We start from the raw sequence: 25,084 nt of genomic DNA, 5'->3' as shown, positions 1-25,084 counted from the left end.
TATCGAACATAAAGGCACTTTATAAAGCATTTCAAAGGTTTATCATCTTCCACCGTGGACATCTGCACATATTTGTTGGATGAGTTTTACTCCCCATGACAGGTAGACTATCCATGAAGACTTGGAAGGATGCCCCCGGGGGGTGGGGGGGGCGGAAACTCAAAGAGGCTTGTGGAAAATTCCAAAAGACAGTTCAAAAGATCCGGTCCGGAAGTCAGCAGGGGATCTTTGTTTTGTGGTCACACTCCCCACTTTCCCACCCCCACATCCCCCTTTCCCAAATAGGAAATGATTCTAGAAAGACAGCTCGTAGTTGGAGGTCAAACGTGGCAAGCCCCCAACCCTGACATGAAGGCACGTAGGAGAGTAAACATAACACCCACAAGACACAGAGCGTTGCTTTTGCTTGTTTGTTTGTTTTCTTCTTTCCAGCATCGAGAGTGTTTCTGCGTCGAAAATGTTACGCTGGAAGGCGGGCTGATGAGTTAACACCGTCTGGGGTTTGCGGCAAAAGTTCTGCTGCTTTACGAAGACTTCCATCTGATTAAAGAAAACACCGCATGGACCACGTACAGCAGAGTGGCCACGTAGGAGAACACCTGAAACCAAGATACATGGCCATTAGTGGGAGTGCATGGGGAGAGGGCGACGCGTGGGCCATTGACACTGAGCCAGGCGATGACATGGCGCTTGGGAGTGACAGACTGGAAGGGTGCGGGCCGCTGCTGCTTCCTATCATTCCCGCAGATATCCTTTCCTGCCGAGCCCAGATGTGGCCCCAGAATGCTTTCAGCACAGGTCTCCAAGTGACCTACCAGCCCACTGGGTTTGGGGCTGCAAGGTCAATTATCTGTCATCACACGTCATCATGCTGGTGCCACCCAATTGGAAATGGGGGCCCTCAGAGACCCCTCAAGTGATACCACTCTTCATGGGAAGCTTCCTTCCCCCACACCTGTGAGGTCAGAATCCACCAGCTGACTCCACTGGCCTTGGCTAAGAGAATATGAGCACCTGGGTTTGCTGGCTCCGGTTAAGGTCTGGATGCTGTCTGGTCATCCTCAGACTCCTGCGAGAATGTTATTCCAGGAATCTTAATTTCACAAGCATGAGCAAGGGTGCCAGGCTCATAGGAAGTAAGGACCTGGGACGGGGAGGAGGGACTGAGGCTTCTGCAAAAAGGAGGGGGCTTACTGAGAAAGCTTCTGGAAAGATCCAGTCAGTGTTTTGGCACTGGGAACGAAGGCCCTGGAAATGGGGCGAACGGTCACTTTGTCCCTGTCAAGGCCCCGACTTGCGATGTTCACATGGGCCCCACCTATTCCTATCACCCTACTCTGGGTGGCTGGCCTCCCTGAAGTCTTGCCTGCCCCCAAGTCAAATATCTGCACCTGGTTTTGTGACCTTGGGTGTCGGGGTCAAGAGTTTCCAACCCAGGCACAACATTAGGGAAGCTACGGTTCCATGACTCTTGAAAATGCCCATAAACACCGGCGGTCATCATGCCTGCTCTCTCCCTGCCTCCACACATGGGCGAACTCCTCACCCTCATTGGCCAGAGGCAATGAGTAAGCCGAGTTACTTAATAACCAACATAAGGGAACTCATCCGGGAACCCTTAACTACCATCTGAGAGGAGCGGTTGTACCTGAGTGAGCAGCACCCCCAAAAAACACCTCTCCCTGTCAGATGGGAGCAGCTGACGGATGCGAGAGCCCTGAACAGAAGCACCTCAGCTGTCCCCAGCAGTGACAGCAAACAGGCACTTATTTTCCAAGTGAGGTCAAGCAATGGCACACTGGGGACACTGAGAGCCAGGGACGTGAAGGCATATACTTAGGCCTTCAGAAATGCCTCTCCCTAAATAGCTGCCATTATTATTCCCACTTTCTGCAGAAGTTTCTAGCTGCCCTCAGTTAATTCCCACCAATCCCAGGGATCCTTCTGGCACAGACTCTCTGCTGCCTGCAAAGGAAAGAGGGAGAAGCTTAGCTTTCAAGACGGGTCCAACTAAGTATCACAGAGAGGGGCGAGAGGCAGGCCAGATGCTCTCAAAGGCCAGGAATGTGCGGGAGAAGGTCTTGAGGTGCCTCCCCATTCCCGGGCTGGCTACCCCCAGGAAAGGCGTGTTGTGGTTGGGCGGGATCTCCCCTGTGCACTCATACAATGGATATTTTGAATAGAAAGATGTGACTTTACATTGAACCAGGCTTATACATCCCCTTCGGCCCAGTGCATCGGCCGGCTGGCAACATTTTGATTCTTGATTCTGGCACTCTCGACTTTGCCTGGGCATGCCCATGTAGATCTCATTCAACTAACAAAAATGGGGCGGGGGGACACGATCACTTGTGGCGTGGACAAATAGATGCCGGTGTAGCCACCAGTGGAATGATATACAGCAGTGGGAATAAACACTCTACTCTCCACCCAAAAATGTAGATGAGCTTCACAAATCTAAGGTTGAAAGAAGGAAGCCAGACATAAAAGAATACACACTGTGTAACTCCATTTACATGAAGTTCAAAGGCAGGCAAAACTGAACTAGGCAGCTAGAAATCAGGATGGCGGTAATCTTTTGTTTGGGTGCACGGTGATAGCAGCAGCAGGACAGGAGGATTCTGGGAGCTATTTATGATGTCCTATTGCTCAGTTTGGATGCTTGTTACAGAGAAGAGTTCAGTTCATGGAAATTCATCACTTGGGACACTTGTATCTTACTCAACTTCTCTGGATGTACGTTGCATTTAGGAAGGAAGAAAAAGAGAAAAGTTGGAATACAGCAGATCACAGTGGTTCTCAACTAGAGATCTGTCCAGTGGGCAGAGGCAGTAATTCACCCTATCTGGGTCGTTCCGTCACGTGCTGACCCACTAGCCATGTTCCATGCACATTTCACTATTATCTGCAATAATTTTATGGAAATTGTCAAACGCCTTGCCGCTGATGTCTGTTTGGAGAGAAGGCCTCTGGGATTGGGATGGGGGAGGGATGAGGCTCTCTAAGGTGACTGGAAATGAAAGAGAGTCGTTTGAAGGATAACGGAGGAAGCGGGTTACCAGCCTCCCAAGGGAAGGAAAAATAGCCAAGGTGCTTCCTGGCTGTGTTACTATTTAGAAAGCAGCCATCTTGGGAGATGAGCCAATATGGGAGACATTCCCACACTGGGGGATGGCTGAAAGGGTGCCAGGGGCCATACAGTGGCCATGTTTCTGGAACTGGAGAGTAGGCTGGGAGCTTAAGGGGAACATGTGGCTTCCCTGGGACAAGGGACCCGTAGACAAGGTTTTCAGTAACTTTCCTCCAGACCCCACCCTCTGGAAGCAGAAGGAACACCTTCACCAAACCCCTTCCTAGAGCCCAACAGTGCCCGTCCCTGTGGGCTTTCTCTCACCCTCTACTCTACTCTTTCCAAAAAGTGGGGACAGTACAGTTTTGGCACCCGGAGCTGGCATCTTGTGATCTATCATCACATTTGACCTCAGGATTTGTAGGATTCACAGGTCAACCTCTAGAAATCTGAGGAGCGCGACTTTCTGAAGCTTCTTCCCTATTTTTTACACCTCACTCACGGCTAGAAATACACCTGATATCCCGAGTTTGCATGCTGGTGGGAGCCCACACGTGCAGAACTCTGGAAAGAGGTTTTATGAATCAAAACATTCTCCTCCTCTCTGTCATTCCGATTCATCCCATTAAGAAGAAAATCCATTAGGAAGAAAATTGGTGGACCTCGAAGTCCACCAATGGGTCTGGTCCCACAGTTGGAGAACGCTTCTTTTAGAGCTCAGAGGCCCGCGTGCAGCCTGCACCCTGGCCACACACAGCTGGCACCCCCATTTGTTCTGCTGACGGGGCGAATGAGGCTCAAGCCCCCGGGCCACCCATTGCTTGCTGTGAGGCCTTGGAGGAAGGTGTTTGATATGTCTGTAGTCCTGAGGGAGTCGGACAGGAATTACCGTCTCATTTCACAGATGAGCAAGTTGAGGCACTTGCTCAAGAAAGCGGTGGAGGCCTGAGCTCTGGCCCCTCCTCCTCCAGCAGGTTCTCAGAGCTGCTAGGCAGGAGGCATCATCGGGAAGAGCTGAAGTCCTAACTGTGACAAACAGTGACAAACACCCACAGCTGGGGGGTCTGGACACGCTGGGCCCAGAAAGGCTTCTCCACAGCCTCAGTTCCAGAGCCAGGGCTTGGGGAGACACTGGCTACTCCATTTTCCATCCCTGACCTCGCTGCTTCCCCGAGCCTGACTGTGCTTTGAGGGAGAGCCAGGAGACCCAAGTAGCCAAACTCATGCTCCAAACAGGTGCTGAGAGTGTGGATGGGGGAGCCTGGGTGGCTCAGTCGGTCAAGCATCCAACTCTTGACTCCAGCTCTGGTCGCGATCTCACGGTTCTTGAGTTTGAGCCCCGCACTGGGCTCTGTGCTGACAGTGAGGAGCCTGCTTGGGATTCTCGGTCTCCTCTCTCTCTGCCCCTCACCTGTTCATTCTCTCTCTCTCTCTCTCTCAAAAATAAATAACAACTTAAAAAAAAAAAGTGGTCACCTGCCCTGGACACCAATAATTCCTGGCCACCTTGGAGCAAGGTATCCATGTTCTTGGTGTCCCAGTTCTGCATCTGTGAAATGGGTATAATAAGCGCACCTACACCCTAGTGTTATCGTGAGAGTTAAATCAGATCGTTTATGGAGAGCTCAGATAGTGCCTGGTGCTCACGGTCATGTCCCTTTTGCAAAGGCATGGACTCCTAGGCCAGCCCAGGCCTGGGCAGCGGAGCACTGAGCAGAGAGGGCCAAGGGGAGTCTTGGACACATGCCCTCCCTTCTCCAGGGCTCCGTTTCTTCAGGAATAAGGGGAAGGTTTCATTCCTTCGGAAGTCAGTGAGCTAAGAAACAGAGGGGAGGGCCCAAACAGCCTTCTGCTGACCCTCCATCGGTGGGCGGTGGGAACTGGGAACGGGGGCAAATTGCCTGGGGGACTCACCACAGCAGAGATGTTTTCATGGTAGTGTTTGTAGGTGTAGCCCTCCTGCATCCCGATGGTGGCCAAAGCTTCCAGGACAGAGGCGCTGAGGTAAAACAGGGCAGCAACACAGTGGTAGGCTGCATCCTGCAGGGTCAGGAAAGGCCATCAGAGAGATGGGCAGCTGTGGTCCCAGCAGGGCGTGGCTACCAGCCTTGTCCCCTCCTGGCACGGCTCAGGTCCCGCCCTCATCTTCTGCTACTTCCTTTGGGAAGGAAGGGCCTGCCCGCCCAGACCCCTGCCCCATCCCCCCATTACCATAGCCCAGCCCCCTCCTCACAGAGCTGGTTTCATCTCACTGGTTTGGGGGCCAGAGTCAGGACTTAAGGGAGAAGGCACGCTGCCTTCCCTTGACTCGGGATCAAGTAAGAGGTGGGGGCAGGGAGGGGCAGCCTGGGATCTAACAGGTAGAAATTGGCTCTGGCCCTGAGAAGTGTCATATGTGGTCCAGTCTCAGTTTAGATGTGGCCTCGGTGACCAGTGCAGGGTGAGAGGCCCAGGCCATTTCCACTGTGGTTTCGTCTTGTTATTGTCAGTTTGTTGGGGGGGGAGGGGGGTGGGGGAGCTCCAGGAATGTTTAAAAGCAAGAAAATACAAAGCGGGGGTTTTGAGTAGCTGGCATTTGGAGGTGATTTCGAAAAGTCTCCGTAGGAGGCCTTTGGAGAGTAAAGGCCTGGCCAAGTGGCCCTGCCCTCTTCCATGGTAAGTAATGGCCAGGTGTCCCATGCATACATTTTACCCCCTTCGTGGGCCTTAAGGCAGAATTTACGCAGTATTATGTCCACGGGCCATCCCCTCCCCCCACCCCCCAAGCCCCTCCTTGGGGACCCTGCTTTAGAAGGTCATCACTGGACACTGGCCAGTAAGCCTGGCCTCACACAGGGCAGCCAAGGCCAGCCTCCGGGACCCTGCCCACCCGCAAGATGCAAACCAGCCCTCCTGGACGTTGGGAGATGCCAGCAGGCACCTGGCAGGTGCAGGTGGCATGGGGAGGGGTGGTTGGGCTGCTGGTTATCCATGAAAAAGGCAGTCATGCAGGAGAAAGAGCAGGCCCAGTGGGAATTGGGCAGCGACAATCCAGCTCTGCTTCACCTTCTCCTGACCTCCTGACTGTGGGGAGCCCTCAGAGAGCTGCTGGGGAGAGCTCAGAGCCGAAGGGCTGGCCGGCTGAGCCTTGGAACGTGGCTAGGAGACATCTATGGGCAGCCTCACCTAGCACTGGAAAAGCCAGCTTGCCAGGGGAGAGGGTGCATCACCCACCCACCCACCCACCCACCCACATCAGCCATTCCGGGCTGGGACTCACCAGGGTGACCCAGGAAGTCTCCCCGCCGTGGGCACCAACTATGTACAGGATGAGCAGGGCTGTGGTGGCCATGAAGCAGAACACAGACACAAACATCACCCAGCCCTGGACCAGGGGGATGGGCACCAGGGACGAAGCAATGAGGATCCACACGAGGCCCCCAAAGACCTGCAGAGGGAGGGAGGACAGGGGTGAATAACAGAGCAGGAGAGCCCATACCCAGGAAGGGCCAGACCTACAGGTCACACTGGGGCATTAGGGGCAGCAGAACAGGAAGGAGGCAGAGAGTGGCAGTGGGCACTTTCCTCACCAAAAATGACTCTCTCTTCCCCCTCAAGGCTGTAGCCTGCACTGACCCAGTCTTCCCAAGCCCCTGCTTGCCTGCCTTTGTCATGCCTGTTTTAAATACAATTTCAATTTTTTATTTAACGAAAACGTCTATCACACTCACATGCCAGGCACTGCCCCAAGCACTTGGCAAATATGAACTCAGTTCATTCTCACAACCCTATGAACGAGGTATCGACCCATTTGTCAGATGGAGAAACTGAGGCACGTGGACGCCAGGTAATTTGTCATCCCAAGAAAGGACTTACCTCATCCAGTATGATCATTATTCTGAGGTGACATCCTAGATTAAATCCTAGTATTTTGACACTGAAATATCGTTTCTTTTACAAAAGGTTAGCGACCAGCAGATTCTGTTGGTCTTTACTTGGCAAAATAGATTGGTCACGCTATGTCATAAGCATAATTTTTTAATTTGTCCCCTTCGATCCCCAAGCCCAGGAAGTGTTCTGATTACTAGGGTCAGGGCTGGAGTGGAGAGTCTCTTCAGGTGGCCTAGGACGGGTTTGGGAGAAACGCTTCCCAGCCGTTATCCGGAAGACGCCCCTGTTGATGTCCGAAGGCTCAGTGAGTCCCATGTTTTCAAAGAGGTTCGTAAGGACAGTGTAGGGGTCCCGGCTCCCCGGGGACAAAGGCGCACAAATCCAAGCTGGGACCTTCCATACTTCTTTCTTCCCCGGGAAGTCAGCCTCGTCCACTGTCCCTCACCCAGATAAGGCTGGGACGCAGGCGGAGGGGGCTCTGTAGTCAAAGGTCTCCAGGGTACTTCGAGCATCCGGGGCTGTGGACGGGCTGCCCTCCTAGTCCTATGTCCCCTGCCTTGTGAACTCAAACAGTACCTTGATTCCACCTCCTGTACCTGCTGCCCACCTGCTACGTAAGAGACCACTGTCCCTGTAGGTGTTCTCTGAGCCTCTCAGCTGAGAAGCATCAGGAGAGAATCACATTTGAGTAGACAAGTCAGAGCAATGAAGAATCTGGAGTTATCAAAACCAAGCTGGGCCTAAGGAATCAGATATGGGCATCTCTGACCAGAAAACCTCCTCTACTGTGGAATCCGAGGGTGCCTGAAGGCCCCGGCAGAAGCAGTGGGACACATTTTACAACTTGAAGTCATTGGAGCAGAGAAATACAGCAGGTAAATAAAAACCCTTAGACCACTGTAACATAAGATATGTGTGTGTGTGTGTGTGTGTGTGTGTGTGTGTGTAAATTTCATCCAGAGTTGCCTTTAAGATCACACAGATTGCTTGGCCTTTTCCATAACGGGCCCTGACACAGGGACATGAACATGTCGGTGGCTGAGAACTTGGATGTAGGAGGCCCAATTGTGGCATGGAAAAGTGGGAGAACTCGGCACGCCTGTGTGGAGGGCAGAGGCAAGGGCCTGGGATGCTCCTCTCCTGACCATCCAAGGTGGACCAAACTCAGTTAGTTCCCTGTTCATATGGTCTCAGGGAGCCCTGCCCTTCTCCTTTGCAGTGCCCAGCACAAAACAGGTGCACTTGTGACAATATGGCACTATCCCCGACCATGTGATGGAGGGGGTGAGGTCCCCCTTGTTCACGGCTAACTCCCAGGTGTGGGACACCTTCCCAGCTGTACCTCAGTGTCTGAGTTAGTTAACTTGCCTTCAGGGTCTCCGGTCAGATATATGGGTAAACTGGTACGATTTATGCACCAATCCCAAAGGGACAGTTTGCATTGCATGTGGAGGGGAGAGCGTGGTGTCAGGGAATCCTGTGGGGGACTCGGTGCCTCAGAGGTGCCTATGGGTGGCCAGTGGACATGGCTGTGAGGAACACTGAATGTCACATCAGGAAATGAGTCTTTTTCTTCCTTTCTTTTTCTTCCTCCCCTCTTTTCTTTTTAATGTTTATTTCTTTTTGACAGAGAGACAGAGAGAGAGAGAGACAGAGCTCGAGCAGGGGAGGGGCAGAGACAGAGGGGGACACAGAATCTGAAGCAGGCTCCAGGCTCTGAGCTGTCAGCACAGAGCCCGACACGGGTCTCGAACTCACAAACCGTGAGATCATGACCTGAGCCGAAGGACGCTTAACCAACTGAGCCACCCAGGCGCGCCAGTGATTCTCTTTTTCACTCTCTTTGGTTTTTCTAAGGCAAGAAGGGCTTCGAGTTGAGCCAGGGGTCTGGAGCTCCCCGAGAGCGTGGACTCCAGGAACGGGTAGGTGAAGGTGAACTGGATAACGACGCTGTTTTTATTTTTAAGGTAATGACACAGTTATTTCGGACACAATTAAGTGTAAAAAACATATGAGGTAAGTTGATGCACAGGTGGTCCTGGAAATGGCAAAATCTGAGAAGATGACTCTCAGACTGGTCTGCAGGCTCATGTAACTCAACCTCTTTCATCTAGGTGTCTCCCTGTGTGGCTTGGGGGGCGGGGATCGAAGTCAGAGTGAAGCCACTGCATTGAGTGCCTGCCACGGAGTCCTGAGTACGCACCAGGTAGCTTGGATGCTGAGCATGCAGAAGGAAGCTTTAAGGTAATCCAGACCCTTGACCTGCTTTTGGCTCTAGCAGTAAGTTTCATAGTAACATGGTGGGAAGCAATTCTCTTTTAGACAGCTTTAAGGAGATATAATTCACATACTATACAATTCACCCATTCAAAGTGTACAATTCAATGGTTTGGGGATATACACAGACATGTACAGCCATCATCCTCAGACCAATTTTAGGGCATTCTCATCACCTCAAAAGAAACCCTGTAGGGGTGCCTGGGTGGCTCAGTCGGTTAAGTGTCCAACTTTCGATTTTGGCTCAGGGGATGATCTCACAGTTCATGACATTGAGCCTTACTCGGGGCTCTTGCGTTGACAGTGTGGAGCCTGCCTGGGATTCTCTCTCTCTCTCTGTCCCTTCCCCGCTCTCTCTCAAAAATAAATAAACATTAAAAAAAAAAAAAAGGAAAAAGAAACCCTGTGCCCTTTAGCTATTGCTTCCTTCCCTCCCACTCATCCCTAAGAGGCCACTAATCTACTTCCTGCCTCTGTAGATTTCCCTATTCTCAACTTTCACATGAGTTGAATCACATAGAAAAAGATGGGCTTTTGCAACTGGCTTCTTTCCTTTAGCATAATGTCTTTCAAGGCGAGCAATGCTCTCTCAAGGGCACCTTTAGAAAATGTCTCCACCGTCACAGCACGTCCCACGGGCCCGTTCTGACCCCCACCATTTGGGGGGGGGGAGACATTGAGTGAATGTGTCCCATTTCTCTGGAGCCTCCAAGCCGCAAACAGCTGAGGAAGCACTGATTCGCAGGGAGGTTCCTAAAGCAAGCATGCAGCGGTCCTGCCTGTCCCTGGAATGTATTTTAAGTCACACATCATGTGAAGGTAAGGTCCTCACAGCACGGATGAAGTGATTAGAACCCGGGGGTGGGGGGCAGAAGACTGGTAGGGGCCTGTCCTGCACCCCTCACAGCCCTGCCCCTTGGGGTACCCGGGGCGCGGTGGGGGGGGGGGGTGGTGAGAAAGGTGCAGCCGCAGCTGCAGGAAGGGGCCGCAGGCTGGGAGGGGTGGGGGGGGAGGCATAACAATCGCGCGGACAGGAGGGGTAAGTGGAAAAAGATGAGGCTGAGCCGAGGAGGGAGTCTATTCCCAGAGGCACGTCTGTGGAAACGGGCCCTGCTCTCGTGAGAAGTCCATTGCGGGGGCCCGTGGGAAGCCAACAGCTGCGCATGCGTGGAGGTCTCCGCTCTCAGCCGGCCAAGGCCAGCGCCCCGCAGCGTCCGCACCCCGCACCCCGCCGCGTTGGCACCGCCAGCGGCACGCTCGAGCTGATGGGGCGCTCCTCCCAAGCCGCTGGCGGAGGCCGCAGCAGGAGCCAGTCTCTTGGGCCTCGGCTTCCTTGTCTGCAAATGGCAGTTTGCAGCTGTGTCTCCCCACTGCAGGCTGGGGCACACTGGCCGGCACTGCGGGTGTGAGTGCGAAGCTTCTGGCGCTGTGCCCAGCCACAGCGGGGGTGAGACACTGCTCACCCCGGAGGCCAACAGCCCTCAGAGACAGAGGCGGAGGCAGCCAGTTTACAGTGCAGGGTGGCAGCCAGCCCTGAGTGGGCAAAGCGGCTTGGACTGGTGCAGGGCCTCAATCGAGTCTTGAAGGGGGGGTAGACTAGCTGGTTAACTGGGCCTAAGGGTCAACAAGGAGTGGCTTTCTGGAGGGAGGAAGGATAATAATATAATATAATATAATATAAGTAATAAATATATAATATAAATAATATATAATATAAATATATAATATAAATATATAAAATATATTATAAATAATAAATATATAATATAAATATATAATATAATATAGTATAAATAATAAATATATAATATAAGTAATAAATATATAATATAAATAATATATAATATAAATATATAATATAAATAATAAATATATAATATAAATATATAATATAATATAGTATAAATAATAAATATATAATAAATATAATATAATATAATATAATTAATATGCCAAGTCCAGAGAATGCTGAAGCAGCAGTGAGGGCTTCAGAAAACCAGGGAGCTGGGCATAAGGTAGGCAATGAGAGGGGAGAGTGGCTGGAGATGGGGCTCAAGAGGGGGTGAGGCGCAAGACAGAACTGATTGCCAGGCCAGGGTGAAGGCCTTTAAGGCGCCATTGCGTGGAAAGCTGGGGTTCAGTGTGAATCATGGGGCAAAGCCAGTGCCCGCCCCACTTCACCCACTAAGTGTGCAGAGAGCAAACAGAGAGAGCAAGCAGAGCACCCACACCCGGGGAGATAAGGCATCCTGGGCAGGGAGCAGTCCACCCCATCCTGGCCTCAGGACCCCACTGGCCAAATATTTGTCAAGAGAAAGGGGTAGGTGAGGGTTCAAACATTTCCCTTTGTAAAGAAAACTCCAAGCAGCTCCCAGCTCCCAGCTCCCAATGCTGAGAAGCAGTCATTTTGAAACACAAGTGGAGGCATGACCCCAGTTTCCATTCGTCTCTGTCAACAGGCTGGACTTCCCACCACCCTCCGCCTACACCCAGGTCACCGTCTTCCATAACTGAGATGGTGCCGCTGGCTAAGGTGGTGGCAGAAAACGGTCTCTAAAGTGGGCGGCCCGGGAGTCATCTGCATTGAGCTCTCTCTGTGGGGTCCCGATCCACATGTTGGAAAATGGGGGTGGGTCTGGGCTAACGCACACGGTTTGCAGTCCTCACTCTACACGAGAATTGCCTGGGACAACCTGAAAACACAGTAATGCCCAGGGTTTGACTCTCAAGTGGAGAGAAGGAGAGTTATAGCACATGGAACAGACGTCCCAGGCTGTTTGCCAAAAGCCTTAGAACCCATTTCCACAACACGAGCCGTTAGATTATGTTCTGGTAATTCCTATCAAACAGAATACCAGCTGGCTCCTGTCTCCAGTGCCCAGCTCGGCTGTCCCGTGGTGCCAGTTGAGACACCTCTCCAGTTCCTGACTGGGCTCTGGGAGCCCAGGGGCAAAGCTCCCTTACCTCCCCTCTCCTCAAGCTTCAGTCCCTGTCTTGCCTTGAATATGAGATTAGCTGGTCCTTGGGTGTCAGGCAGATGTATCTGTGAATGGGAATGCGCTGGAGATCTGAGGCCCCTACCCCTGCTGTTTCCGGACTGGAAACCGCCTGTTTTTAATTCAGTCCAGTTTTAGATGCTGAGCAGGGTCGAGGTTCCCTAAGAACCAGGGGTGATATAAAAAAACAGACCAAAAAATTGCAAAGACTTAAACGAGTTTATAAATCGTGGCCTGCCCAATCCAATGATTTTTGTGGAAAAAAATTTCCTCAGGAGGTAGTCTTCAGGGGAGCTCTTGTGTAAACTCAGAGAAGCTTCTTAATTTTTCTTTCAGAATTAATCCACAGGATTAGCAGGCTAGCATGGTTAAGGGTGTAGACTTCAGAGACTGAGTTACCAAGTTTCAGTCTCAGCTCTGCCACTTACAACAGGATGGCCTGTTGTCTCTGGGCAAGTTACTTAACCTCTCTGTTCCCTATTTGAAAAATAGTGATAACAACAGCGCCTACCTCATGGGATGGGGGTGAAATGGGGTTATGTCTGTGGAGTGCCTGAAAGATGGTACGCAGTCCGAGCGCTTGCTGTCTCAACTGCCATATGATGAGACAAAGCCTCGTCTGTCACCATGTGAAAATTCCAGTAGGTCTAGGATCTCAACATGCACAATTATCCACTCCGAACCCTACTGGGACCCAGAATTTAATAATAACTTCAGAGGTGCCTGGGGTAGCTCAGTCAGTTGAGCATCTGACTCTTGATTTCTGCTCAGGTCATGATCCCAGGGTCGTGGGATCGAGCCCTATGTCGGGCTCAGTGCTGAATGTGGAGCTTGCTTGGGATCCGTCTCTCTTGCCCTCTGCCCCTCTTGTGCACTCTCTCTCTCTCTCTCTCTCGCACAAGTAAAAATAAAATAAAATAACTTCAAAACCATTAAAAAGAGAAAAACTGGTGATCTTCTAGAAATCTGAAGTTGAGAAAAATGTGTCTGCCTTCGTGGAAGGAAACACAAAGGACATTAAAATATGAGAGAGGCTTCCTTCAAACAATGAGCCTTGGTTCCAAAGGGGGAGAAAGGAATCCTCCAGCACATTCTTGAGATTCGTGTGGTGTTTCCATTGCTTGACCAGGGATGAAAGAGTTCTGCATCCACCATTGTGCAGTGTTTCTGCTGCACAACTGGGATAACCGAAGTCAACTCAGAAGAATTGCTCAAATTCTCTGGATATTTTTCTGGATATTTTGCTTTGTCAGGGTCTTCACAAGCAGACACTTTTCCAGTAACAAGTCAAGGCGTGAACTAAAGAGGACTTCCCATTCAGGGCTTTCCACATACACACATACGCCTTGGAGCCCCGCATCGGAATTCCCAATGGCTCTGAGGGCATGGTGTGTGTGCCCTGAAGGCACATCTGGACAGGAGTTTGTAATTCAAACTCTTGAGGAGGAGAGGAAACATTACCGAACACAGACTGTGCACCTAACACTAAGCTGTCTTACCACTTTGGTCAGGCAGTCACAAATCATCTCCCCAGGAAGGCAAAGGAAAGATGGCCACACCAGAGGAGACGGGTCCCAGCTGCTGTGAGCTCCGAGCACTTTGGCCAACAGGCCGGAAAGTAACCTCAGTTTGTGTTTCTGGAAAGGTCCATACTCGACTGGACTATTTCAGTAGTCAGGGGTTATTGTAATGCCAGACAGCCATGTTGTGTAGGTGGTCTGACCAGTACAGTAACTGTGCTGGAGGAGAGACTCAACCAGCTCTAGGGTTGGGTGGCTAAAAAGATTCATCATTCTGTGAGTTAGAGCAGAGGGTATTTGTGTGTGTGTGTGTGTGTGTGTGTGTGCGCGCATGCGGGTGTGAGTGTGTGTACAGTCTGGTTATGGATGAGCTGTTGGAGAGCAGGGGAGTGGCAGCAAGGGGAAGTCAAGGGGACAGAAGCACCAGGTGGTAGGAGAGGGCGCAGAGCGAGGCCAGAGGGAAAGACCAAAACCCCAAGACCCTGAAGCCTTTCCCATACTTCCCTTGGCTCCTCAGAAAACAGGTCTGAGAGGAAGACGGGGGGACTCTTTTCCTGTGGAGACAAGATGGCCAGAGGCACACACGTGGGGCTTATGCCAGCTTCTCTGGTTCTGGTGTGAGCCCCACCTGCCTGGTGGAGAGGAACTCGGCTCCCAGCAAGTCGAAGGAAAAGCTCCCTTCGCTTGCTCCTTTGCTCACCCACTCATTTATTTGTTCATTCATGCACGTAACATGCTGAGCGCCCCTGACCGTGGCCAGTAAGCACCGAGGCAGGTACACCTACGGAGGTAGACCTTATCCAAAGACATGCGCTAAAAACAGAGTCCATCCCTCCCTTCCAGTCTTGCTGCCAGGCTCCACTGGAGCGGCTCTGGTCCGCCAGGGGCAGAGTCAGGTCCTGGTAAAAGTATCGGGACCCCAGTGAGGGTGACCAGCTCAACACCTCTGCTTGGGAGAGGGACAGAGCCCAGCCATTTGAACAGATCCCTTATTCTTACCCTATAAGGAGGTGTCTGGGGGGAGGGATCAGAAGGTTTTCTATGTGCAGACCCCTGCCCCCCTCTGTCAACTGACAAGGCAGCTTATGGGGAATCTGACCTCTGAGGCTACTCCCAAGGCAAACACTGGGAGTGGTGTTGAGGCCACCTGACTCAGTTTACTAGTGCAAGTTGCTCTGCCCTCCTGGCCCCTTCATCAGCAGGCTCATCCTTCCAGAGGGACACATCGTGCCATTATCCCTCCCAAGGCAGGCTTAGATGGTGTCCTTTTGTCTAATCTGAAGGTAAGGCCAGGACTCAGGGGGCCTGGAGTCGGTTTGTGAAGAGGGAGATAGAGACTTGAGATTCAAAGGGATGGGGGTGAGTTCGGGTCTGCCGTCGACATTAACATGGTGGGTGTGGACTGAGAAAAGGCCCCTGTCCAGGCCTTCGATCCCACTTCTCTCAAGTCCCGGGGAGATCTCTTCCACAGTACCCATTATCCCTGTACTTCAGGCACTGGCCACTGCTTACTGATTAATGCTACCTCCTTCCCTATGCGGAGGACAGTTACTCATTCCTGAATGAATGAAAAGTTCTCTCAGGTCCACAAAGCTAGGGGCTTTCAGATAAGCATGTCCTCCTGCGAACGGAAAAGTTTCCTAACCACACCTACACCCAGGGGCTTTACCCAGCGGGATAAACAGAAACTAGGAGATTCCATGAAAAGTACCAGCAAGCTACCTATAAAAGAGCAGCAAATCCGTGCTACTAGACCAGACGGGAGTGGCTTCAGTGCAAGAAAAACAAAAGGTACTAATGGGAATCACCAAGGAGGATAGCAATTTGGTGAGCCACCGAATAAAACAGGTGTGGATTATGCAGGGCAGGGAGAAGGAACCGGCCACCTACAGGGCCCGGGGCTTCTTTTCAGGGTCCTGGGGGCTCTTTCTTGGGAATTGGTGGTAACTGTCAGTTTCACCTTCCATCTGCCCTTGGGAATCGGTGGTAATTGTCAGTTTCACCTTCCATCTCCCCTTGGGAATGGGTGGTAACTGTCAGTTTCACCTTCCATCTGTCCTTGACTCCTCTTGTGATTCATAAATATTAGCCAGGTGGGAGGCGAGAAGTTAGCCCCTGTCCTACCCATGCAGGCTAATGACAAATGCTTCGGGGTGCACAGTTTGTGCTAGGAACATGGCTGGACTTAGGGTCCAGGTGGGAGACATACCCCAAGCAATGGCCTGCAATACAGGTGCCATGTGGCAGGATTGGGGTGCTCTCAGGGTGGGCACCCCTGGTGGAGGTATGAGGAAAGCCCAGGCCTGAAGGATAGAGGACTTAGTCCCACCATGCCATCTGCACTAAAGGAAGACCTCGAATGGAGACCAGTGGAGGACTACGGGCTGGTTCTGGAAAGAGTCCTAGGACACAAAAGCAAGGTGGAATCCTTCCTGCCAGTCCCCTCCACCCAACTGTGCTCGGCTTATCACCAGCCACAGGGCAGGATGGAGGCTTGGGGAGGTGAGGGCACACTTTTGTGCCAGAGGCTGCCCTCTTCCTGAACCAATGCCCTTCCAAATGGTGATACACTGACACTGAAGACAAATCATTTTTGGAAGGCTTAATCCCAGGCTCACTGGTAATTGGTTCCTTCCCCTTGGGCAGGCGCAGCAATGTGTGTGGCACTGAGAAGTCAGAAAGCTGGCACCAAGCTGGCAGGGTGGTACATGAGAGAGGCTTAAGATATCCCCCGCCTCTGAGGCAGAAGGCAGGGCAGGACTGCCGGGGCCTCCCGTCCCCCGGGCCACCCCATCAGGCTGGTCAGGGGCAGCTCTGAGCAGGGGAGCCAGAAATAATCAGGCTGCTAAGAGGGCCCTACAGAGGGTGGTGTCTATGCAGTACTTGATGACCCCAGAGACACGGCAAGTGGGCCCTCAACAGCCCCACCCACTTCCAAATCTCACGCACCCTCTGCCTCTACACTGCCCGAGAAGGGCATCGAAGGCAAAAGGTGGCGTGGGATGGGTCTTATGGTCCCCACCGTGCAGTTATTTTAGCAGGGATTGGCTAGTTGCTCTCAGAGCAGGTGTTTGAGTCATTAGAAAATTAATAAGAGTTGTACTTAATAGCTATTCAGCAGTTACTACGTGCATCATGTTATCTTAAGAGCTTTGTGCATAATACTCCTCACATCAATCCTTGAGGTAGATGCTGTTATATCCCCATTTTACTGATGCAGAAACTGAGGTGCAGTCACAGGCTCACATCCCCACAGCTGCTGAGTACCAGCTCTGACAGGCTGGCTGGGGAGCCTAGGGCAGTTACCCAAGCCCACCCACAAGCAGGTCACCATGAAATCCCGCCCACCCACCATGTCTAGGGTCCCTTTGGAAATGGCCGGGAGAACAGCCACAGAGAATGATAGGACACTAGCCCGTTAGCCTTCACCCTGCTCCCTCCCAGCTGCCCTGGGTCCAGAGAGCATTGCAAAGGAGGTGGCTTCTGGAAGCAGGCTTCCCCTCCCCCACTCCTCCGCCTGCTCAATGGGCTCTGTTCTTTCAGAGGAAAAGAATACCAAGGTTTGTGTTTAAGACCAAAAAACAAGCAAAAGGTCAGAACGCTGAAGGACATCACTCTCTTCTGCAGGCACAGGCCCGTGGTTCTCATCCCCGGGTCCAACAACAGGATGTTTGTCATGACCTGCACCCCCCCCTCCCGCCCCACTCCCCGACCCCTACTAACAGGTACAACCATGCCAGCTGTCACTTCCTTCCCCATTTGCTCCATTCCTGGACTGTCTACCTGCGCCCCGCCCCCCTCGCCCCTTAAAGCCTGGATTCTGGGTTCTCTTTAGGCCTTCTTCAAAGCTGGATCCAGGAGTTTTAGGGATATCCTTCTCCTCTCTCCCCCCTTCCCCTCTTCCTGCCCCTTCCCTCCCAGCCCAACTGCATTATTCTAACAGGAATCCGGGGCTATGGTGTGGAATTTCAGGTCAGCTGAGCCTGGCCGTGCCTCTTCCCACTGCCCGTGCATATCAATGTGTGATGGCTCACGACAAGGCTTTTCTTTTAGCTCCTACATATTTTTCTCAGGCCTTAGGGAGTTGTTTTGCCCCGATGTGGGCAGAACATTAGCTATTAATGAGGTGGGAGTGGTAGAGAGCCTGGGGCTAAGCACGGCGGAAAACCAATGCCCGTACATGACCCTGGTAAATAATCATGCGGCTGGTGTCCGGCAGGAGCCAACTAGGAGCTAAACCTTTCCACCAGAATGTAGAAGGTAAGTCGAGGCCCCACAATGCAGAGAGTACCAGGAACCTGCTCCAGGACCCTAGGAATAATCTGAAGCCTGTGAGGGGTCAGTCTATACTTGTCCATGGCATTAGTGCTTTAGGGTCTAGGGGCGTCGCTCATTCACTCACTCACTCACTCACTCACTGTCCTCACATCCATCAGCACCGCAAGAGAACACCCGCTGGAATGTTTTAGTGCCCCTCTCTGGTGGCCTTTGGTCCAAACCACAATGTCCACTATGTCCAGGGACCGCAACTTGAGAGCCCAGAAGGAAGCCCCAGACAGGCTTGTGTTGGGGGTGGAGGTGGGACTCGACGATGTGTCCATTAGGACTTAGCCTCCTAGCCCGATGCAGATCTCCACTGGCTGGCCCCATCCCACCTCAAGGCAGGCCCCAGGCCCCGTGTGGTCCAATCCCCAGCCCCCTGCCCCACCCACAGCCCTTCCCTGAGGATGTGCCTAAGCCCAGAGCAAAGCCAAGCCATTCCAAAGGCTGTGCAGAACCGGCTTAGGCTGGCAGCACAAGGCACTCCCCCCCCCCCCCGCCCCCCACACACAACCTTTGCAGGGCACGGCAGGTATAGGTGCAAATAGTCAGCCTTTGTCCCTGGCCCACCTTGAGTGACCCGGTGAGAGCTCTCCCTCTCCCCTGCAGTGGTGTCTGGGATCCTCCCACTCTCTCCTGAAAGCACTCAGAGAGAGAGGATGCCTCACATCACTCTGGGTATGACCCCATCTGCATCAAGCTGGGGAAGGACCTATGGAAAGCAACCTTTTTCAGTGTATCATGCATGACCACGTGGCGGCTGAGCCCCATCATCAGGCTAGGCAGTTTCCAGAGAACAGCTCAAAGTCACTTTCTCCTGATCAAAGCAGTCCTCTGGTCCTCTGGTTCTTGAAAAACCAGAAAAGTCACTTCTCAACTCCAAGAACAAACCCCTCTACCTATACTTCTTCCCCTCCCTGTAGAGAGGAGGAAAGGAGAAAAGCAATATCCTTACCCACTTCTAAACAGCTACAGAGAGGGGCCCCCAACGCAAAACAAGGACACAGGGCCAGGCTCAGTGGGCACAGCCAGTGAAGGCCACGCTCAGCCGTTGTCCTGAGCTGGCCAGCAGGGTCAGCCCCCACTGCCTGATGACTATAGAAGAGGTCCCTGCCTGGGGCAGCAGGGAACTTTCCACAGGAGCATAGGGGGTGCCTGCCTTGAACCGAGGAGAATATTTAGGGCACCTGGCTCCCTGCCCCAGCCTCTCACTGAGAACTGTCTCCACTACCCTGTCCTCGACGTGAAAACATCGAGGGGGTGGGCTGGCTTACCGACTGCCCCTCCAAACCTTGCTGAATCAATGGCTTATGAAATGCAGATTCTTGGGCCCAGCCTCGACCTAGTGACCCAGATCCTTCAGGATGTATTTGTGACAAGCAGAGCCAGGGGCTGTGAGCTCCCCAGTGGCTCTGAGCTGCCCCTTCACTCTCTGGGGGAGAGAAGGGAAGAAGGGAACCAGGCCTGCCCAGGGCTGCCAGATGGACATGGCCGCCCTTTCACGATCCTTTCTGCTGCAGGCAAAACTTCCTCGTGGGTGTTTGGGTGAACGCAGAAACCTGGATGTGACTTGCTGTCACTACAAGAAGTGCCACCCTGGAGACTGAGTTACCAGGGTAAGCTGCGCACCCCCCCCCCCACCTCCCAATCCGGCTCTTGCCTAGCCTCAGTCTCCTCCCAGCTCCGACAAATTAGGTTTCTGTGATTCTACATCTCTTATCTCCTGTGAGTTCTCCTGCTGTCTTCTCCACGTAACCAGAAGGTGGACCACCCACCAGAAAACTGCTTTCCCATCCTGCTCCCACCCCACCCGCACCGCCCAATCCCGGCTCTGTAGGGCCGCTGTTCCCAGGCAGGTGAAAATCTAGGGCAGGTCTCGGGACTTGTCTGGTCACTCTCAAATAATGAAAGTCCCCAGTCACTTTGGGTCAGGGAAACGGCCTCATTTTACTGTGTCCGGTTCACTGGAAGAATCACAATGACAAGCCCAACCCGCGTGCCCGCCCCCGCCCCCGCCCTGCTCCACCCCACAAGGTGCACCCCAGGAGCGGTGGCTCTCAGCAGTTGACCCTACTTGTCTGTGCTCCCCAAGTGTCTCTTCATTCCCAGCCATTCTGTCAGCAGTTTCTCCTCTTTTATAGGCTGGGGGGGAGGGAGCCGAGTTAATGGTTTCATAACCTGTTTTCTGGCATTTCCTTTACAAGTTCTGAAAGGGCGGGGAGGGGGGGGCGGCTGTTATCTCTCCTGGCACTTTGTAAGAGAAGTTTCCTCCGGCCCTGGCCAGAGCTGAGGCAAAAAGCATCCTATGTTAACCTTTGTTCTGTGAATGGTGGACCAAGTGTCACGAAGGCCCTGGCTTAGAAGAGAAGAGGAGGAAGAGGAAACAGCCTGCGATCCCCAGAGGAAAAAATCTTCCTTGGGTGGGGACAGGGGAATAGGCCAGAAGCAAAGCCCTGGGTTTGCGCCCGTGTTGGGAGAGGGGACGTCCCACCCCGAGCCTGCCCATAAGGGGGACACCAGTGTCCCTGTGGCATACAACAGCCGTACGGCCAGTGTGACTCTGATGGTGCTTGGCGCTCGGACAGGCGGGGTCCCGCCACCTCGCTGGATCTGCCTTCCACTTCCTGCGACGACCCTGCAGCGTTCAGAGGTCTGGGATGGGGGCGCTGGGCCAGGGTGAGGTTGCCATACACCCCCACCCGTGCCTCGCCGGAGCCACCACCCTTCCCTGTCCCTGTGGGCAGTTTCCTTGCCTTGGGAGGGGGGTGGGGCTCCACCCTGTTCGCTTCGGACGCTGGCATCTGTGACTCCCAAGCTATTGGGAGGTCAGGCGTAGGCGTGTGAACTATGACTAATCAATTCAATGGACTACAGATTTTATACATACCCAAGCATTTCACACCCACTGGGTTCGCTGAAAATTACAAATTCTGATGTTATCAAGTGTGGCACGGATGAGGAACAATGGGGGCTTGTTTGGCTCCAAACTTGTACAATTTGGGGCCCTTCTTTATTAAAGAATACAAAATGAGGCAGGGTCTTGGAAGGGACCTGAGCTTAATTATGCTTCATCAGCCTTCAGGTCCCTCTGCTTCTGGAGTATGGAAACTGGAATTACCCTTTTTGGACAGGGATGCGGCGACATCTGGGGAAACAAAAGAGGGGCATTCCCTATGAACCAGGAGGTCAAACCCTCCCTTTGGGAAGAAATCCCCAGCAGGTAACTAAAGAGGCACATACAAGAATGTTCTTGGCAATGCAACGGCAGAAAGCAACAAATCGAAAATAGCAAAATGTCCACGAACAGCAGACGGGATAAACAGTATCAAGCTGTGTAAGCCTCAAAACAACTTTGTATGAAAAGCCTGCTGCAGTGGGATAGGTAATGTGTGTGTGTGTTGCTATTTTCATAAAGTGAAAACTTAAAATAATGCCATGTGTAATCTGCCCATAGTTAGGTATGCAGTGAAGGTCTAAATAAACCCTCCTCCGGGGTAATGAACACTACTACATTTAGCCTCGAGATTGTCCCAAGGACGGAGGGAAGAGAAGACAATGGTGGAGTTTCCAGTGGGCGTGGTGCCATCTGAAAAGCTTTATTTCCCTCATACTAAAAGAAAATAAGGCCAACTATTAAGATTTGACAAAGTGGAATGATAATTATATGGGTGCCGTTCCTGTAATATGAAATATTTCTTGACGTTTGTTTCTTAAAAAATTTAAGTCTACATAACATAAAGTCAGCCATTTTAATATATATATATATATATATTTTAATTAATTTATTGTTTTTGACAGCGAGAGAGACAGAGCATGAGCAGGGGAGGGGCAGAGAGAGGGGGAGACACAGAATCTGAAGCAGGCTCCAGGCTCTGAGCTGTCAGCACAGAGCCCGACGCGGGGCTCAAACCCGTGAACCTCGAAATCAAGACCTGAGCAGAACGAAGTCAGACCCCCAACCGACAGGTGCCCCCAAATTACCCATTTTAAATTGACCAGTTCAGTGGCATTTAATACACTCACGTCGTGCAACCACCAACCACCCCCTCTAACTTCAAAACATTTTCACCACCACAAAAGGAAACTGGGCCCCTTGTCCCTCTCATCTCAGTCCCTGGAAAACCACCAGTTTGTGCTCTGTCTCTATGGGTTTACCTATTCTGGATATTTTATATAAATGGAAGCATATGTGACCTTTCGTGTCTGGCTTCTTTTACTTAGCATTGTGTTTTCAAAGTTGATCACCTTTGTAGTATGTATTAGTATTTTTTGTTCCATTCTATGGTTGAATAATACTCTACTGTATGGATATATCACAATTTGTCTCTCCAGCCATTGCACTGGGGCTGTTTCTACCCGTTGGTTATTGTGAACAGTGCCGCTAAGAACATGAGTGTACGTGTACCTGTTCAGGTCCCAGCTTTTAATCACCTTCGTTAAAAACCTAGGCATGGAATTGCTGGGTCAAATGGTAATTTTTTTTTTTTTTTCAGGAACTACCAAACTGTTTTCCAGAAGCAGACGAGCCATGTTACATTTCCATCAGCAATGTGTGAGGGTTCTAATTTCCTCACATCCTGGCCAGCACTTGCTATTTCCTTTTTTCTTTTTTAATAATAATCACCATAATTTCATGTGAAATTGTACCTCATTGTGGTTTTTATCTCATTTTCCTAATGAATGATGCTGAGCATCTTTCCATGCGCTCCTTGGCCGTTTGTACAGCTTCTCTGGAGGAATGCCTATTCAAGTTTGTTGCACATTTTCTAACTGGGTTGTGTGTCCTTTTGGATAGAGGTTGAGAGAGACCACTGAGGCACCCTAGGTCTCTCAGGAAGTTGGAGGGAAAGGAGGGAGGTGAGGGAGCAGGGCAAGGGTCGAGGAGAAAAAAAAAATCACTTCTCAGACAGCCGAGAGGAAAGTTCCAAGCAGGAAAGAATTATTTCTTCCTGAAGCCCCTACTATGTCAGGTCACAAAACCGCCCCGGGAGGAGTAAATTTCCACTAATCCATGGTTCTGAGATTTCCCACCTCCAGCCTTCCGCTTTCACTTGGTGGGTTTTGGCAGTGGGGTATCCTCCTGTCCCCACACAGCAGATCGCCCTGTTTGGCTCTGCCTGGCTGGGCGGTTCCTACCCTCGGGAGCACTCCTTCCCCTAAGCTGTGATACCGAGAGGAGGCATTGGGAGGCTTGTCCCCTCGGTGAGGCCAGCACCCCTCCGCCCCCACCTGCCACCCCCTGCGGCCACCTGAGCCCATTCTTGTCAGGGCGGCAGGAGGATGGGGCCCCGGTTTTCTGCCTGGAGCTCAAGTAACACACTCTTTCCTGATTCTTGTTTCAGTGTTCCTCGAAGAGCTACAAAGGCAGAATCAGCCACTCACGAGGGCAATGTAAGAGACACTAAGGAGACCTTTTGCTGCTTAAAAATCTCCCTTGCCCCATCACACCTCAGCATCAGCCCTCATCTCTTTTGGTTATGAAACTCCTGCCTTTGTAAAGAGTAGCCTCTGAAGGAACCACCCAATACTTATTCCCAAGCCGCAGGTCTATATGCTCTTTTCAGAAATCCAGCCTTCGGCAAGCACAGGCTGACTGCTGAGGAGAAGCACTCAGATGAGCCATCTGGAAAAAGAATGTTCCAGGGGATGCAAGCCCCTCCCCTCTGGGCCTATCCGTAAATTGTAGGTAGGGCTGGGCTTAGTGGTGTCCAGAGTTCCTTCTAGATGTCACTTCCTTGATTCTGGCCAGCTCCAGGTTTTGAAGTCATTCTGGATACATCCAGGTTTGGGCTCAACCCAAGTCACACAACTGCAAGGATACGGTGCCCCAGGGAACCTCAGCCCCCTTGGCCCTTTCCTCCACCATCTCCACGGAGACCAGAACCTGCTCCCTTTGCTGTTCACACCCTCCTGCCTCCAATCAGACAGAAAGAAGCCGGGGTCCCGTTTATTTTTACACAGTCAGGTGTGGGCAGTTTCTTTTTCGACCAACTTTCCGGGCGGCCACTTCTGAGGTCGGGGTGCAGGGAAGGAGTCTCTGTGACCTCAACGCACCACACCCACAGAGTAAACACACCATGCCCTCTCCCAGGTAAGGGGCCGCAGAACCTGCGGAGGTTAGGCTGAGGGCGGTCGGAACTTCCCCACAGGGTGATCACTTTACCAGAAGCCTAGAGCGGGAAGCGCTCTCGAAGCCGCCGGCGGAGAACGGCCAGCCGCGGGTGCAGCGGGGTTCCCGCTGCTCAAGGTCAGCCGAGGCACAGGACCGCTCAAGGCCAGTCCCTCTCTCTTCCCCCCACCCGTCGCGCAGGGCAGAACGACTGCAGCGGAGCAAACCACGCCTGTTTATTTCCCCGATCAAAGTTGTGGCAAGTACGGCCACTCGCCAGAAACTTTCAAAAGCCAGAAGAGAATAATCCAGATTCTGCCCCTCCTACGACACCAACCCAATCTGCAGACCTCGGCTGGTAACACGTACTCGGGTTCCTTTTGATTTTTTTTTTTTTAAAAAGAAATCCTAACCCCGGGAAAAGCTGGACGCTTCTACAAGGACGTCGCCCTCCAGGAAGGGCATACTCGTCGCGGCACCTGTGAAGCGGTTTGGGAGCGCAGCTCTGTAACGGGCGCGCTACAAGTGCACCCGGGGCCTGTTTCCAACATCTGACCCATCCTGGGAATTTGGTTTTTCCACCGAGGTCCTGGGGACTGTTTACCCCATTGCCCTTGGCTAGAGGGGGTCAAACGACTGGAAGGTGGGAGGAGAGAGACTTTTTCCTCACTGTGGCCTCGCTACCCAGGTGCTCCGGGGACCCGCGCAGCCACCACCATTCCGCCCCTTCCCTAGCACAGGCGCGGGCGCGCCGGCGACTCACAAACTCTAAGATGAAGAGCAGGTCCGGGAAGGTGGTGAAGACCGCGAAGCCGCTGGGCAGGGTACTGCCACCCGACGCCGCTGCGGGGGCCATGCCGGCGTGCTGGCGTCGGCTTCGGGTCTGGACGCGCGCGGCTCCGGCTTTGCACTGACCGCTAGC

The 25,084-nt window shown here is 52.3% G+C and overlaps 1 protein-coding gene across 1 annotated transcript; it reads right to left on the bottom strand.

Moving 5' to 3' along the window:
• MAL (mal, T cell differentiation protein) lies at positions 1-25,084 on the bottom strand. The gene is made up of 4 exons (XM_047068835.1): positions 24,926-25,084; positions 6,330-6,497; positions 4,985-5,110; positions 1-599 (listed from the first exon to the last, which is right to left on the bottom strand). The coding sequence occupies exons 1-4, from the start codon at positions 25,016-25,018 to the stop codon at positions 525-527; spliced, it is 462 nt and encodes a 153-aa protein (XP_046924791.1). The 5' UTR covers positions 25,019-25,084; the 3' UTR covers positions 1-524.

This window comes from Lynx rufus, unplaced genomic scaffold, assembly GCF_022079265.1.
Source record: "Lynx rufus isolate CCGP_SWC_20201006 ecotype Redwood Valley unplaced genomic scaffold, mLynRuf1.p SCAF_8, whole genome shotgun sequence".
Taxonomy (NCBI): Eukaryota; Metazoa; Chordata; class Mammalia; order Carnivora; family Felidae; genus Lynx; species Lynx rufus.
This window is presented reverse-complemented; position numbering and strand designations above follow the sequence as displayed.